At 41.0% G+C, this 13,360-nt stretch overlaps 2 protein-coding genes across 4 annotated transcripts in view; one reads left to right on the top strand and one right to left on the bottom strand.

Annotated features, from left to right (window-relative positions):
- The window catches only part of LOC129741609 (protein vestigial-like), an 84,812-nt gene that overhangs the window by 19,447 nt on the left and 52,005 nt on the right, over window positions 1–13,360 (bottom strand). The window lies entirely within an intron of this gene.
- On the top strand, window positions 1,297–6,874 carry LOC129747259 (uncharacterized). 3 transcript variants are annotated; one of them, XM_055741370.1, is made up of 3 exons: window positions 1,297–6,540; window positions 6,610–6,686; window positions 6,745–6,874. In XM_055741370.1, the coding sequence occupies exon 1, from the start codon at window positions 1,356–1,358 to the stop codon at window positions 6,333–6,335; it is 4,980 nt and encodes a 1,659-aa protein (XP_055597345.1). In that variant the 5' UTR covers window positions 1,297–1,355; the 3' UTR covers window positions 6,336–6,540; window positions 6,610–6,686; window positions 6,745–6,874. The 3 variants fall into 3 exon arrangements, with proteins under 3 accessions (XP_055597345.1, XP_055597343.1, XP_055597344.1); XM_055741368.1 differs by having other exon boundaries at window positions 6,610–6,874; XM_055741369.1 differs by having other exon boundaries at window positions 1,297–6,686.

Raw genomic sequence — 13,360 nt, 5'->3', positions numbered from 1 at the left:
CAAACGTCACTCTTTCACTTTCTTCCTTCATCTGAGCGGATCACCACGTTTGTTTTTTAGTAAATTTTCTAATATTTCTAAATTCTTGAAGTATATAATTATAATTTGTTAATCTATTATAGTGCCTAACATCTACCACATAATTCCAACGATTCGATTATTGAATTAATTAGAGCAGAATCGATATCGGTGAGATTTATTTGAAAATTGTTAAACCTACCTAAGTTAATAAGTTTGCTAAAATCGTTGTTATTCTAGTTCTCACATATCTACAATTTGTTACCCTACAATTCATTACTCTACAATTTGATAACCTACAATCTAAACCGAAATTTGTAAGTAAACCTAAATAATTACAATAGTGATTGTACCTAAAAATAAAACTATTTACAGTTGAAGCCTGTTCACACCGAACCTAACCTCGTTTGAGTCGTGACTTGCTGGAAGAAATCGGTCCCACTAACAATCGTTCCCAACTTCTAAAGAGAAGCCGGAACATCTCCTAACTCTCCCAGAGCCGGAATCAACACTTCAAAAATTTCGTGGTACGATGGCAGAAGGAAACCAAAGTGAATCAGCAGCTGTTATTACCTTCAGCAAGGAGGATTACAACTGCCAAGCATGTGATCGTCCGGATGATGCCGGCCCCATGGTATCTTGCGATTCATGTCGGTTGTGGTGGCATCAGAGTTGTGCGCAGGTTACTCCCGGTGTAGAGTCGCGCCCCTGGCTTTGTCCTGGATGCAGGCCTGCATCGTCTCGTATCATTTCCAATGCTGCTTCATCTAAAGCTCGTCGCGCGGATCTAAAATTAAAGCAACTGGAGGAAAAGCGAACATTGGAAAAAAAGTTGTTGGATGCGGAAAAAAAGGAGTTGGACGCGGAGAAGCGCTACCTGGATGAAAAACAAAAAATTCAACTGGAACAATTAGAGCTTGAATCTCAAGAAGGCAGTGTACGCAGTCACGTCAGTCGGTCGGCTGTAAAACAAAAAACAGCTGACTGGGTCGAAAATATTCCGGCAGCTTCTGGAGAGGTGGGAAATCTTAACCTAGAAGAACAACCAACAACATTCTTGCCTGGAAAGGAGCTCCCCTGTCCCCCGGATTTCTCCACTCCACAACGCATCGTTTTTAAAGGCATGAAACTAGCGAAACCTGCTTCGAGGTAGCTGCCACCGGAATACTGAGATCCAAGGTAATCAAAAGCAGCCACGCCCAGGTAAGCCCGAACCATCTGAAAATCTTAATGGATATGAGCCCCTAGATTCCTTAATGGATCAATTGGGACTTAGTCCCTCAGAAACCGCCCAAATTGTGAATAGTCTGCCCATCTATACACCAACGCCCTCTCAAATGGCAGCCCGCCAAGTTATGTCCCGAGATTTGCCCAACTTTTCGGGCGATCCAGCTGATTGGCCAGCTTTTATAACTTTTTTTACAAGCTCTACGATTGCTTGTGGATATAGCCCTACTGAAAACTTATTCCGACTCCAACGTTGCTTGAAAGGCGCTGCTTTAAATTGTGTGCGCAGCCGCTTACACCTCCCCCAAGCAGTTCCTTACATAATAAGAACCCTTAAATCTACTTTCGGTCGCCCTGAGCTGCTTATCAATATGCTCCTCGAGAAAGTGCGCTCTGTTCCCTCCCCAAAAGCCGACAAACTAGATACGTTGATTGAATTCGGTATGGTAGTACAAAGTTTATGTGATCATTTGGAGGCAGCTGGTCAAACCTCTCACCTCAACAACCCCACACTCCTCAGCCATCTTGTCAACAAACTTCCAACATGTTATCAACTTCAATGGGCTGAATTCATTGAAAATCTTTCGGACGAAAACTTGGGAGATTTTAATGAATTCATTTCTCGTCTAGCCCGTTTCGCGAGTCGGGTAACTTTATATAATGGTAGTAGTGAATTCTATAGTGAAGATAAGCGGAAAATGAAGCGAGGAAATGTTAACGCTCATACGGAAACACAAGTACGAGTGCCTGAGGAACCGAGAAAATTGTGTCTAGCCTGTGGTGGAGAACAACATCGACTGAAGGATTGTGTGGTGTTCCAGAGCTTCGACGTCGAAGGCCGCTGGCGCTTCGTGCAGAACCAAGGATTGTGCCGTAACTGTCTCAACTCTCACGGTCGAAGGCCATGCCGCGTTCCCGGTTGCTGTGGGGTCGCTGGTTGCAACAGTCGTCATCATCCGCTTCTTCACAATCCTCCTGCGCATTCCTCTTCAAACGCCAGCCCTGTTGTGTCCATGGAGAATCATAGCCACCGTAGTTCATCACATTCTTTGCTATTCAAAATCGTTCCAGTCACCCTGTACGGCAACGACGCTGTGGTAAACACCTACGCCTTTTTGGACGATGGATCATCGCTCACTATGGTCGAAGAGAGCCTGTTGGAGCAGCTGAACATCGAGGGTGTAAAGCAGCCGCTTTGCTTGACGTGGACGGGCAATGTGTCTCGTGTCGAGAAGAACTCGGAGGTTGTGCAGCTCAGTATTTCATCGGGTCAAGGCAAGCCCATGCAACTCCGCAATGCGCGCTCAGTCAGGCATCTTTCTCTTTCTCAACAAAGCCTGGATTTTGAACGAATCGCAGTAGATTGTCCTCATCTTCGGGGGCTTCCAATCAAGAGCTATACAAAGGCAATTCCGAAGCTACTCATTGGCATCGACAACCTGCACCTCATCGCTCCTTTGAAACTTCGTGAAGGACGAACCGAACAACCGGTTGCAGTGAAGACGAGGCTAGGGTGGTGCTTGTTTGGTGGATCGTCGGAAAGTCAGAAAAGTTCAACACTCAACGTCCACCAGTGCAAATGTTCTGGTGATGATTCTCTCCACTCCTTGGTCAAAGATTTCTTCAGCACAGAAAACATCCCTCCAAAGCCAACTATCGAGTTGATCCCAAGGGAAGAACAGCGAGCCCTTAAGATTCTCGAGGCAACAACCAAGCGCATTGGAAATAGGTACGAGACGGGGCTACTGTGGAGATTCGACCACTTCGAGATGCCAGAAAGCTACTCAATGGCAGAAAAGCGATCGGCCTGTCTTGCGCGTCGGATGCAGCGAGATCCAGAACTTCGAGAAAATCTTGTTAAGCAGATCGACGGTTACGTAACAAAGGGCTACGCTCATCGGGCCACGGAGCAGGAGTTAGCCACTGGAGATCCTCGACGCGTGTGGTACTTGCCACTGGGAGCTGTAACAAACCCGAGGAAGCCAGGCAAGGTTCGGCTGATTTGGGATGCTGCGGCCAAAGTATGCGGTGTGTCGCTGAACTCCATGCTTCTGAAGGGTCCAGATCAATTAACCTCTCTTCCCTCAGTTCTGTTCCGGTTCCGCCAGTTCCAGGTAGCTATTTCAGCCGACATTAAAGAAATGTACCACCAAGTAGCCATTCGTAAAGAAGATCGCCATGCTCAACGTTTTCTGTGGCGCGAGGACCCCGGGAAACCCGCTGAAACTTTCGTCATGGACGTCGCAACCTTCGGATCAACATGCTCACCTGCCTCTGCACAATACGTGAAGAACCGGAACGCTGCGGACTTCGTTGATCAATTTCCAAGAGCAGTGAACGGAATTATGCATGGGACATACGTGGACGATTACTACGACAGCTTTGAGCAGCTTGAAGAAGCCGAACAAGTAGCTCTCCAAGTTCAAACGATTCACTCCCGTGCTGGTTTTCAACTCCACGAATGGCGCTCCAACCGGCCACAGATATTGGAGAAACTAGGACAAACCGCCTCGATAGAGACCAAATCACTTAGCATTGAGATCGACAAGATCGAACGCGTTTTGGGATTGCTATGGCGACCGCGAGAAGACGTTCTTGGATTCCATACCGAGTTACCAGCAGAACTTAAGGCAGCGATGTCGTCACCTTCTGCTCCAACGAAACGACAAGTTTTGAGGTGTCTCATGAGCCTTTTTGATCCTCTTGGCCTGCTGTCTATTTATACGGTTCAAGGGAAAATCATCCTCCAAGAAATTTGGCGATCGGGTATTCAGTGGGACGAGCGGATAGAAGACAATATTTTCCACCGATGGCAGCAATGGACCGCTCTTTTCCCGAACATCCAAAAACTACAGTTTCCTCGTTGCTACTTCTCTACCGCTAGTGCAGCCCTGTATCACCGACTTGAACTGCACATCTTTGTCGACGCTAGCGAAGATGCCTATGCAGCAGCGGCGTATTTCAGAACCACCAACTTGAATGGCATGGCATCTGTAGTTCTCGTAGCAGCAAAAACGAAGGTCGCCCCATTGAAACCAACATCAATACCCAGGATGGAACTACAAGCCGCTGTATTGGGAGTCAATCTCGCCAATTTCGTTGCTGAAAACCACCAAATATGCATTCGTAATAGGATTTTCTGGTCTGACTCACGAACAGTTCTAGCCTGGCTTAACTCGGATGGCCGACGCTACCAAAAGTACGTAGCTCTGCGTATTGGACACATTCTTACCGAAACTAATCCAGCAGAATGGCGTTGGGTGCCCAGTGACCGGAATCCAGCCGATTTAGCCACCAAATGGGGTAAGGGCCCTCAGCTCGAATTAAGCAGCACCTGGCTTCAAGGACCACAGTTCTTGCAGCAGTCGGAAGAAGCCTGGCCATCAACACCCACACCTTGTTTACCCGTCGAAATAGAGCTCCGACCAGTTCACGTTCACCAAGCAGTTCTAATGTTTCCAGCACTTATCAACTTGTTCCGCTTTTCTAAATGGAAACGCGCGCTTCGGGCAATGGCCTACGTCTTTAGATACAAAGAGAACTTGAAGAGAACAACGCAGAAGCAAGAGAAAAATATCGGAACACTATCGCAAGAAGAGCTAGAAACCGCTCACGACTGGATGGTAGTGATGACGCAGTGGCAGTGTTATCCAATAGAAATGACCGCTCTGAATTGCACCAACGAATCTCGAGAACAATTACCGACAGTGGATCGTTCCAGCTCTATCTACAAACTTTCTCCAATCGTAGACCAAAAGGGAATGCTGCGGATTGACAGTCGTCTTCAAGCTGCGGTAGATATACCTTGGTCAATGAAATTTCCTATCATCTTACCGGAATGCCACCGGCTGACGGAACTCATCGTTGCCAGTTTCCATGAACAGCATTTTCACGCAAACTCCGAGACAGTGGTTAACGAGCTCCGCCAGGTTTATCACATCCCCAAGGTAAGAGTCGTCGTCAAAAGGATCGTACGCAACTGCCAATGGTGCAAGGTGAAGAAAGTCCTTCCTCGTGTTCCTCGAATGGCTGCACTCCCCACGCCACGGCTGGCAACATTAGTGCGTCCTTTCACTTTCGTCGGTTTGGACTTATTCGGACCCCTAACAGTCAAAGTCGGCCGAAGCCAGGTCAAGAGGTGGGTAGCGCTCTTCACCTGCCTGACGATACGAGCGGTCCACGTAGAAGTTGTCCACAATTTGTCCACGCAGTCCTGCATCATGAGCATCCGACGGTTCATCGGGCGCAGAGGACCTCCTGCTGAAATCCACTCCGACAATGGCACCAACTTCTACGGAGCCTCGCGAGTTCTACAAGAGCAGATGAAAGCAGTTCACGATGATCTAGCCACAACGTTCACTACTACCACTACCAAATGGGTCTTCATCCCACCAGGCACCCCCCACATGGGCGGCTCGTGGGAAAGAATGGTGCGGTCCATCAAAACTGCAATGGAAGCGGCCAACGGAGAACGAAGTTTAGACGACGAAGCGCTGTTGACCTTGACCATCGACGCCGAGTACATGGTGAACTCCAGACCACTGACGTACATGCCTTTGGAGTCGAACGAAAGCGAAGCCCTCACTCCAAACCACTTTCTTCACTGCAGTTCAAAGGGCATAAAACCGCCTACCGCCCAGCCAACCAACGTCGTGGACGCACTACGCACAACCCTGGGGCAGGTAAATCAACAGTTGGACATCTTCTGGCACCGATGGATCCAAGAATACTTGCCGACGCTTACTCGCCGCACCAAATGGTTTGAGGAGGTGCCGCCAATAGCCGAAGGGAACCTGGTCGTTATCATCGATGAGTCGAAGAGGAACAATTGGGTTCGGGGCCGGGTTGTCAAGTTACTTCCGGGGGCTGATGGTAGAGTCAGGAGGGCGTTGGTACAGACTTCGAAAGGGGGGCTCATTAAAAGGGCGGTGGCAAAACTGGCTATACTAGATGTGGCGAAAGACGGTAAAGCTGATCCCGACCATTCAGACGATCAGCGTTACGGGGGGGATGATGTTGCTGACGGAAAGGCTGGCAACCCTTCCTCAGTCGAGCAGAAAGCGCCACAAGGGACAACCAGCAGCGAATGAGATAGAAGATTAAAAACAAACGTCACTCTTTCACTTTCTTCCTTCATCTGAGCGGATCACCACGTTTGTTTTTTAGTAAATTTTCTAATATTTCTAAATTCTTGAAGTATATAATTATAATTTGTTAATCTATTATAGTGCCTAACATCTACCACATAATTCCAACGATTCGATTATTGAATTAATTAGAGCAGAATCGATATCGGTGAGATTTATTTGAAAATTGTTAAACCTACCTAAGTTAATAAGTTTGCTAAAATCGTTGTTATTCTAGTTCTCACATATCTACAATTTGTTACCCTACAATTCATTACTCTACAATTTGATAACCTACAATCTAAACCGAAATTTGTAAGTAAACCTAAATAATTACAATAGTGATTGTACCTAAAAATAAAACTATTTACAGTTGAAGCCTGTTCACACCGAACCTAACCTCGTTTGAGTCGTGACTTGCTGGAAGAAATCGGTCCCACTAACAATCGTTCCCAACTTCTAAAGAGAAGCCGGAACATCTCCTAACTCTCCCAGAGCCGGAATCAACAGAAGGTTAGAAGAAATGAAAGATGGTGAAAATGAGCGGGTAGAATTTGTCTAGAAGCATTACCATCACATACCAAATTTTTGTTCCTCACGAGCCTACTACTATGAAGTGGTAGATACAGATAGAGTTGCATCTACCACCACACATTAGTAGGCTTAGCGTGGTCCGCCCCACAAGCGAGAACTTGTAGTGCGGACGAACAAAAAGATGGTATGTGATCGCTCAGATAAGCTCCCTTTAACTCAGAAACGCATCTATCGATGTTTAAGTCTTCTCAGTTTGTTATCTTCGCATTCGTTACATGCGGGGTTTGCATGCGAAACGGTACGGTCGATAGTCTGATAGTGACCAACCACCGATGCTATGATGTCGTGTTTTTTTATTTCTTTTTGGCCAAAGTTATTTAATTTTATGAAGAGATTAACCACCGTAATTTTTGTTTGTTACTTTGATTTATCGGCCTAGCGGTGAAAAGTGATGTCCTTTTTAGTAGGGACATCTAAAGATTATGAAATTTTTTTTTTATATAGATGGATAGAAGGTTAGAAGAAATGAAAGATGGTGAAAATGAGCGGGTAGAATTTGTCTAGAAGCATTACCATCACATACCAAATTTTTGTTCCTCACGAGCCTACTACTATGAAGTGGTAGATACAGATAGAGTTGCATCTACCACCACACATTAGTAGGCTTAGCGTGGTCCGCCCCACAAGCGAGAACTTGTAGTGCGGACGAACAAAAAGATGGTATGTGATCGCTCAGATAAGCTCCCTTTAACTCAGAAACGCATCTATCGATGTTTAAGTCTTCTCAGTTTGTTATCTTCGCATTCGTTACATGCGGGGTTTGCATGCGAAACGGTACGGTCGATAGTCTGATAGTGACCAACCACCGATGCTATGATGTCGTGTTTTTTTATTTCTTTTTGGCCAAAGTTATTTAATTTTATGAAGAGATTAACCACCGTAATTTTTGTTTGTTACTTTGATTTATCGGCCTAGCGGTGAAAAGTGATGTCCTTTTTAGTAGGGACATCTAAAGATTATGAAATTTTTTTTTTATATAGATGGATAGAAGGTTAGAAGAAATGAAAGATGGTGAAAATGAGCGGGTAGAATTTGTCTAGAAGCATTACCATCACATACCAAATTTTTGTTCCTCACGAGCCTACTACTATGAAGTGGTAGATACAAATAGAGTTGCATCTACCACCACACATTAGTAGGCTTAGCGTGGCCCCCGCATGTAACGAATGCGAAGATAACAAACTGAGAAGACTTAAACATCGATAGATGCGTTTCTGAGTTAAAGGGAGCTTATCTGAGCGATCACATACCATCTTTTTGTTCGTCCGCACTACAAGTTCTCGCTTGTGGGGCGGACCACGCTAAGCCTACTAATGTGTGGTGGTAGATGCAACTCTATCTGTATCTACCACTTCATAGTAGTAGGCTCGTGAGGAACAAAAATTTGGTATGTGATGGTAATGCTTCTAGACAAATTCTACCCGCTCATTTTCACCATCTTTCATTTCTTCTAACCTTCTATCCATCTATATAAAAAAAAAAAAAATTTCATAATCTTTAGATGTCCCTACTAAAAAGGACATCACTTTTCACCGCTAGGCCGATAAATCAAAGTAACAAACAAAAATTACGGTGGTTAATCTCTTCATAAAATGTACTAAAGTACCTTCATCGATAATACTGGAAAAATTCAATAGGTGGCACTTTTATTAAGTTTAACTGACTTACACTGAAAATAAAAAATATTTAGCCTCCTTGGCTCAATACAAAAAAATTAATGTCATTCAAATAAAATGTTTTTTTTGTGTTATTTTTTCTCAAAATTAGCAGCACTTTTTCAATGTTTATATAAGACAAGATGTAGGGGAGATAAGCATAACGAGCACCCAGGGCATAATGAGCACTCCTCTTTTCTACAAAAGAACGTATTTTCTTAAATAAATTTTCATGAGGACTTGTTTCGTATTACCTATAGTATTAATTTTTCACCAAAAAAGAAATATCCTTTTCATATTTACAGAAATATTAAATAATAACCAGCTAGGTTCTCAAGTGACGAAAATATTATAATTTGTGAGCAGCACCAAATAAGCTTTTATGACTTTAAATAATCTTGATCTGAAATGTACGCACTGCAATATGATCTACACATTGTTTCTAAATTTTCAACATCATAAAATTTTTGATTTTTCACTTTGATCAATTTTAAAACGCTTTTTTACTTTAATTTGTTCACTAGAGGTGAACAGAGCACTATCAATGAAGGCATAATGAGCATTTTCTGCCGTATAATCTAGCAGCGAATTCAACTCGATGAAGTCAACTAAATAATAGAGCTACAGCTTGATTTGTTTCGTCTGTCGATTTGGCCTATTGGTAAGGTGTCGGAGAGGTAATCAGCAGACTCGAGTTCGATTCCTGTTCGAGGGGATTTTTTTTTTGCACATACCATTCATGATTGATTTTTTTTTATTGTTACATTATACGGCTAATAGCATCAAAGCATCATTCGTCAAACAAAACACCAGAAACATAATGTATGAGCATGTGTTCATTCTTTGAATTCTTCAAACAGACCTAGATTATTTTGCTATTGCTTTGTTTGATGAATCTACGCCTCACCGTTTAGTGCAATCATGATCATGAATGATAAATGAAAAAAAAAATCACCTCGACCAGGAATCGAACTCGAGCCTACTGGTTACCTCTCCGACATCCTACCAATAGGCCAAATCGTCAAATTAAGTCTATTATTCTGTTGACTTTATCGAGTCGAATTCGCTGCAAGAATCCCCGGCAGAAAACGCTCATTATGCCTTCATTAACGGTGCTCATACTGCCTCGGGGGGTTTCTCATTATGCCTCTACAGTGACTGGTTTTCAGTTTTCGGCAAAAATTTTTAAAATGCATTTTTAAACGTTTTTATCTACTTTGTCATGTTTCATCCAATTAGGATATAGACTATTTGAGTGTCTGAACACGAAACAATGATGTAATTCACATATTACAGATGTTCTCTATGGTTAAATAGCGTTTTCCTTAAGGTGGCCATTATGCCCCCATCTCCTCTAATAACTTAATTAGTTCGTTGCACTCAAGGTTGCCAGAATATTTTCAATACGTATTCAGACCGGGCGAATCCGGGCAATTTCATCTAAAAACCTGGCAAAATCTGGGAATCTGATTTCAAAATTATCAATTAAAATACCGGTTGTAATTGGTCTAATTTGGTCTAAACCAGGGAACTATTCAATGAAAATCACTAAGAATACACTTGAAAATATATTTTTTCATCGAAACACATCAGCAGGTTTTGAATCGTATTTGAGGCTTCCGATAAACTGTTCATGATTATTTAGATAAAACTTGCTATTAAGATTAAACTTGTTCAAAAAAATAACTGTTTTTGACGCAAAAATAAAAAACTTAATTTAATTTTCTGTGCAAAATCAAGTTTTTTTTTCAAAACCCGGGCAACTGGCTGGACCGAACTTTTTTTTGATTTTGTGTTAATTATTCGGCAAGTCCGGTTAAAACCCGGCAATCTGGCAAGCTTGTCTTAGCAACTTCATATAAAAAAAAAACAGGTTTAGTTAATTGTTCTTAGAGCACGTTCTAACGATGTTAAAATTGTCGATTGAAGAAAATATTTTTTTAATTGCTCCAGATGGTTCTCCAGAATCCTTGCAGATCCCTTTGAATGTAAAACTTAAGATAAAAGTCTAATTCCAGATAAAGTAGAACGCAAAAAAAAACCTTTTCAATTAAACAATGAATGAATGACGAATATGTGGGTTCTGGCTTAATGAATGACGTTATTCAACAGCTATGAAATATCACTCTCCACAGAATAAAATTTAATAAACTGGGTAGATGATCAAAAACGGCTGTTTAGCAATAGAAAAACTTTCTTCCAATTTCGGATTTTAAATTACTCTGAAGTTGAACTACAACATTTTTGATGGATGGAAGAGTTTTTGAGAATTTAATTTTTAAACAAATTTCATTAATCCATATTTTGTAACTTCCTGAACTTCAGCTGAAGGAACATATTCACGTGTATACAAAGGGTTATGAAAATAGGTTTTCAAGAGTTTCTAAAATGTCCCGCTTTTTTCGGCGATGTCCTGCTTTTTTTCCTGAAATGTCCCGCTTTTTCTGAAAGTATCTTGTTAGCCTACCTTAATCATCAATACAAAATGAATCTTTAAGAGATTATTGGAAGAAAAAAGATTCTTTGCAAAGATGGGTAGTTGAAAACCATGTTTCAAGTTTTTCCGGATCCGTTTTTCATTGTCATGATTAAACATGTAGGAACGAATAAAAAGAAAGGTATCACCAAATCCGGCCCTCACGTTACTCAATATGATGATGTGAAACAGCACAAATGATCCAGCTGAACCAGAAAACAACATCCTCCATAGGATTGTTCGATCTCCTGGAAAAGATCGATTCCCAAGATCGATTCAGCTGAATGGCTCCAAGATCGATTCACCTAAAAAATCGAAGCAAAAGGATCGATCTTTTAAATCATTGTTAAAGAGGGGTATTGCCTGAGGGCTGCTTTTTGCTGAAATAAATAGTGTAAAATGACAGGAAAGATGATACATTTGAATATCAAATATATGAGCAATAAAAAAATGTTTTCAACATCGGAATGTTTAACTTTTCATGGTTTGGAAACAGAAAATAACATTAATTCAGACCCAGGTCATGACACAAAGGTAACGTGTTCAGCTATCATCTGGAAGGCTCATGTTCAATTCTTCAAGTATCCAAATTTTTAATGTATAATTTTTATAAAGAGTAAAAAAAAATATGAAAATATTAATTTGGGGAATTAATTAAATGAAATATAAATTTAAAATTGAACGCTTTATTTTTCTAGAAGTACTTTTTTGTTGAGGTCTCATTTAAATGCTGATCAGCCTTCTACCGAGTTTTGGCAAGTCTTATGACAAGGTTTCCGAAAAAAAAATCTGTGAAATTCTGTGACGGTTTTCTGTGATGCTGTTGCCATGAATGTTATAGAAAAGTCAAGTTAAATATTCATCAATTGAATCGTTTTTTAATATTCATTATGTCAAAAGTATATATAAAAAAACACATAAATTTTGTGCATTGTGTGAAAAAATTAATATTCTGTGATCTGCGACAAAAATTCTGTGACGAAAATTTGATAAAAAATCTGTGAAATTACAGATTATTCTGTGATTTCGGAAACTTTGATGAGACTCGAAGGTTTCAATAAGAAGTTAAACCTTGGGCTTTCCATTATTAGAGCTTTTAATAAAACTAGGAAAAAAAAACGAATCTCGAAATCTCCGAAATGTATAGATAAAAAACTTCAAAAGATCGAAAGATCGGATCGAAAATAAACCAATTTAATCGATTTTTCCAAGGCTGAAAAATCGATCCAAAAAATCGGAAATTTGAGTTCAAAAGATCGATCTCGCAAAGATCGATCCAAGATCGACCAATCCTAATCCTCCAACAACGGCAAATTTGGAGCCGATGGTAGCCATCTTGTTACTGATAATTCAGCTTCTTATACGAAATTTTGATGTAGCGCATTTCTTAGACAGTTGGGCTCGTTCTGTTTCCTGAGGATGGCTGGTCAATTTTAATCCAAATCGCTCAAAGAACAATAATAATGAAATATTTTTCCACTAAATATTTCACTTTCGAAAAATTTGCTGCTAGAAAATTTAGGTCAGACTTCTTCAAAATGAGCCAACTAGTCATCTGAAAAATTTATAGATTTTTCTTTTTACCAACACTTTGTATATGTCAGATACTGAGGACCGTAATTTCAGCTGGCGAAATCTGACGAAAACAAATTTTGGCCTTATTTTTTGAAAATTTATTTAATCACCCCCCCCTAAGAGCATTCTCTAGATCCGCGCCTGATTCTAAATGATTTTAAAAAATTAATTTATGAAAATCGGCTCAGCTGTTTTGATGCTACTACCAACTCGGGTTAATATGACCTTAACCGGCATTTTGCTATTTTTATTAACCTAGAGTGAGGTTGAAAATTGTAAGGTTAACTTAAAACGAGGCTGTTCAGCTGCATTTTATGATTTTTGTGTGAATTTTTTTCTATATTTTTTTTTTCATAGAATCTGAAGTAAAAGTGAAAGTTTTAATTATTTGAGAATAAAAAGGCCTTCAGTAGAAAATATTCCAGTCTGATTCGATGTGTAACGTGTACGTTCTCATTCGAAGGGATTAATTCCACCAAGTAAGCATTCTTATTGCAGCATAATAATAGTAATTGGAGGAACTTTTCATAGGTTGATATAGTTAAATGGCCCAGAAATCACGTATGAATTGAAACATAAAGTAACAAACATTCTACTAAGCCTCATAGAGAGACTGAAAGCTTCTTTAGAGATTTAGAAAGAAGAAAAAGACCAATAATGTTCAGCATAACGTTAACGCCCAAAGCTGA

The sequence above is a fragment of the Uranotaenia lowii genome, chromosome 2 (genome assembly GCF_029784155.1).
Source record: "Uranotaenia lowii strain MFRU-FL chromosome 2, ASM2978415v1, whole genome shotgun sequence".
Taxonomy (NCBI): Eukaryota; Metazoa; Arthropoda; class Insecta; order Diptera; family Culicidae; genus Uranotaenia; species Uranotaenia lowii.
The sequence above is the reverse complement of the archived record's forward strand: the minus strand, read 5'-3'. Positions and strand labels throughout refer to the sequence as shown.

What these genes read in the sequence shown, in the direction of transcription:
- LOC129747259 (XM_055741370.1), top strand. Translation starts at nt 1,356, where the DNA reads ATGGCAGCCCGCCAAGTTATGTCCCGAGATTTGCCCAACTTTTCGGGC.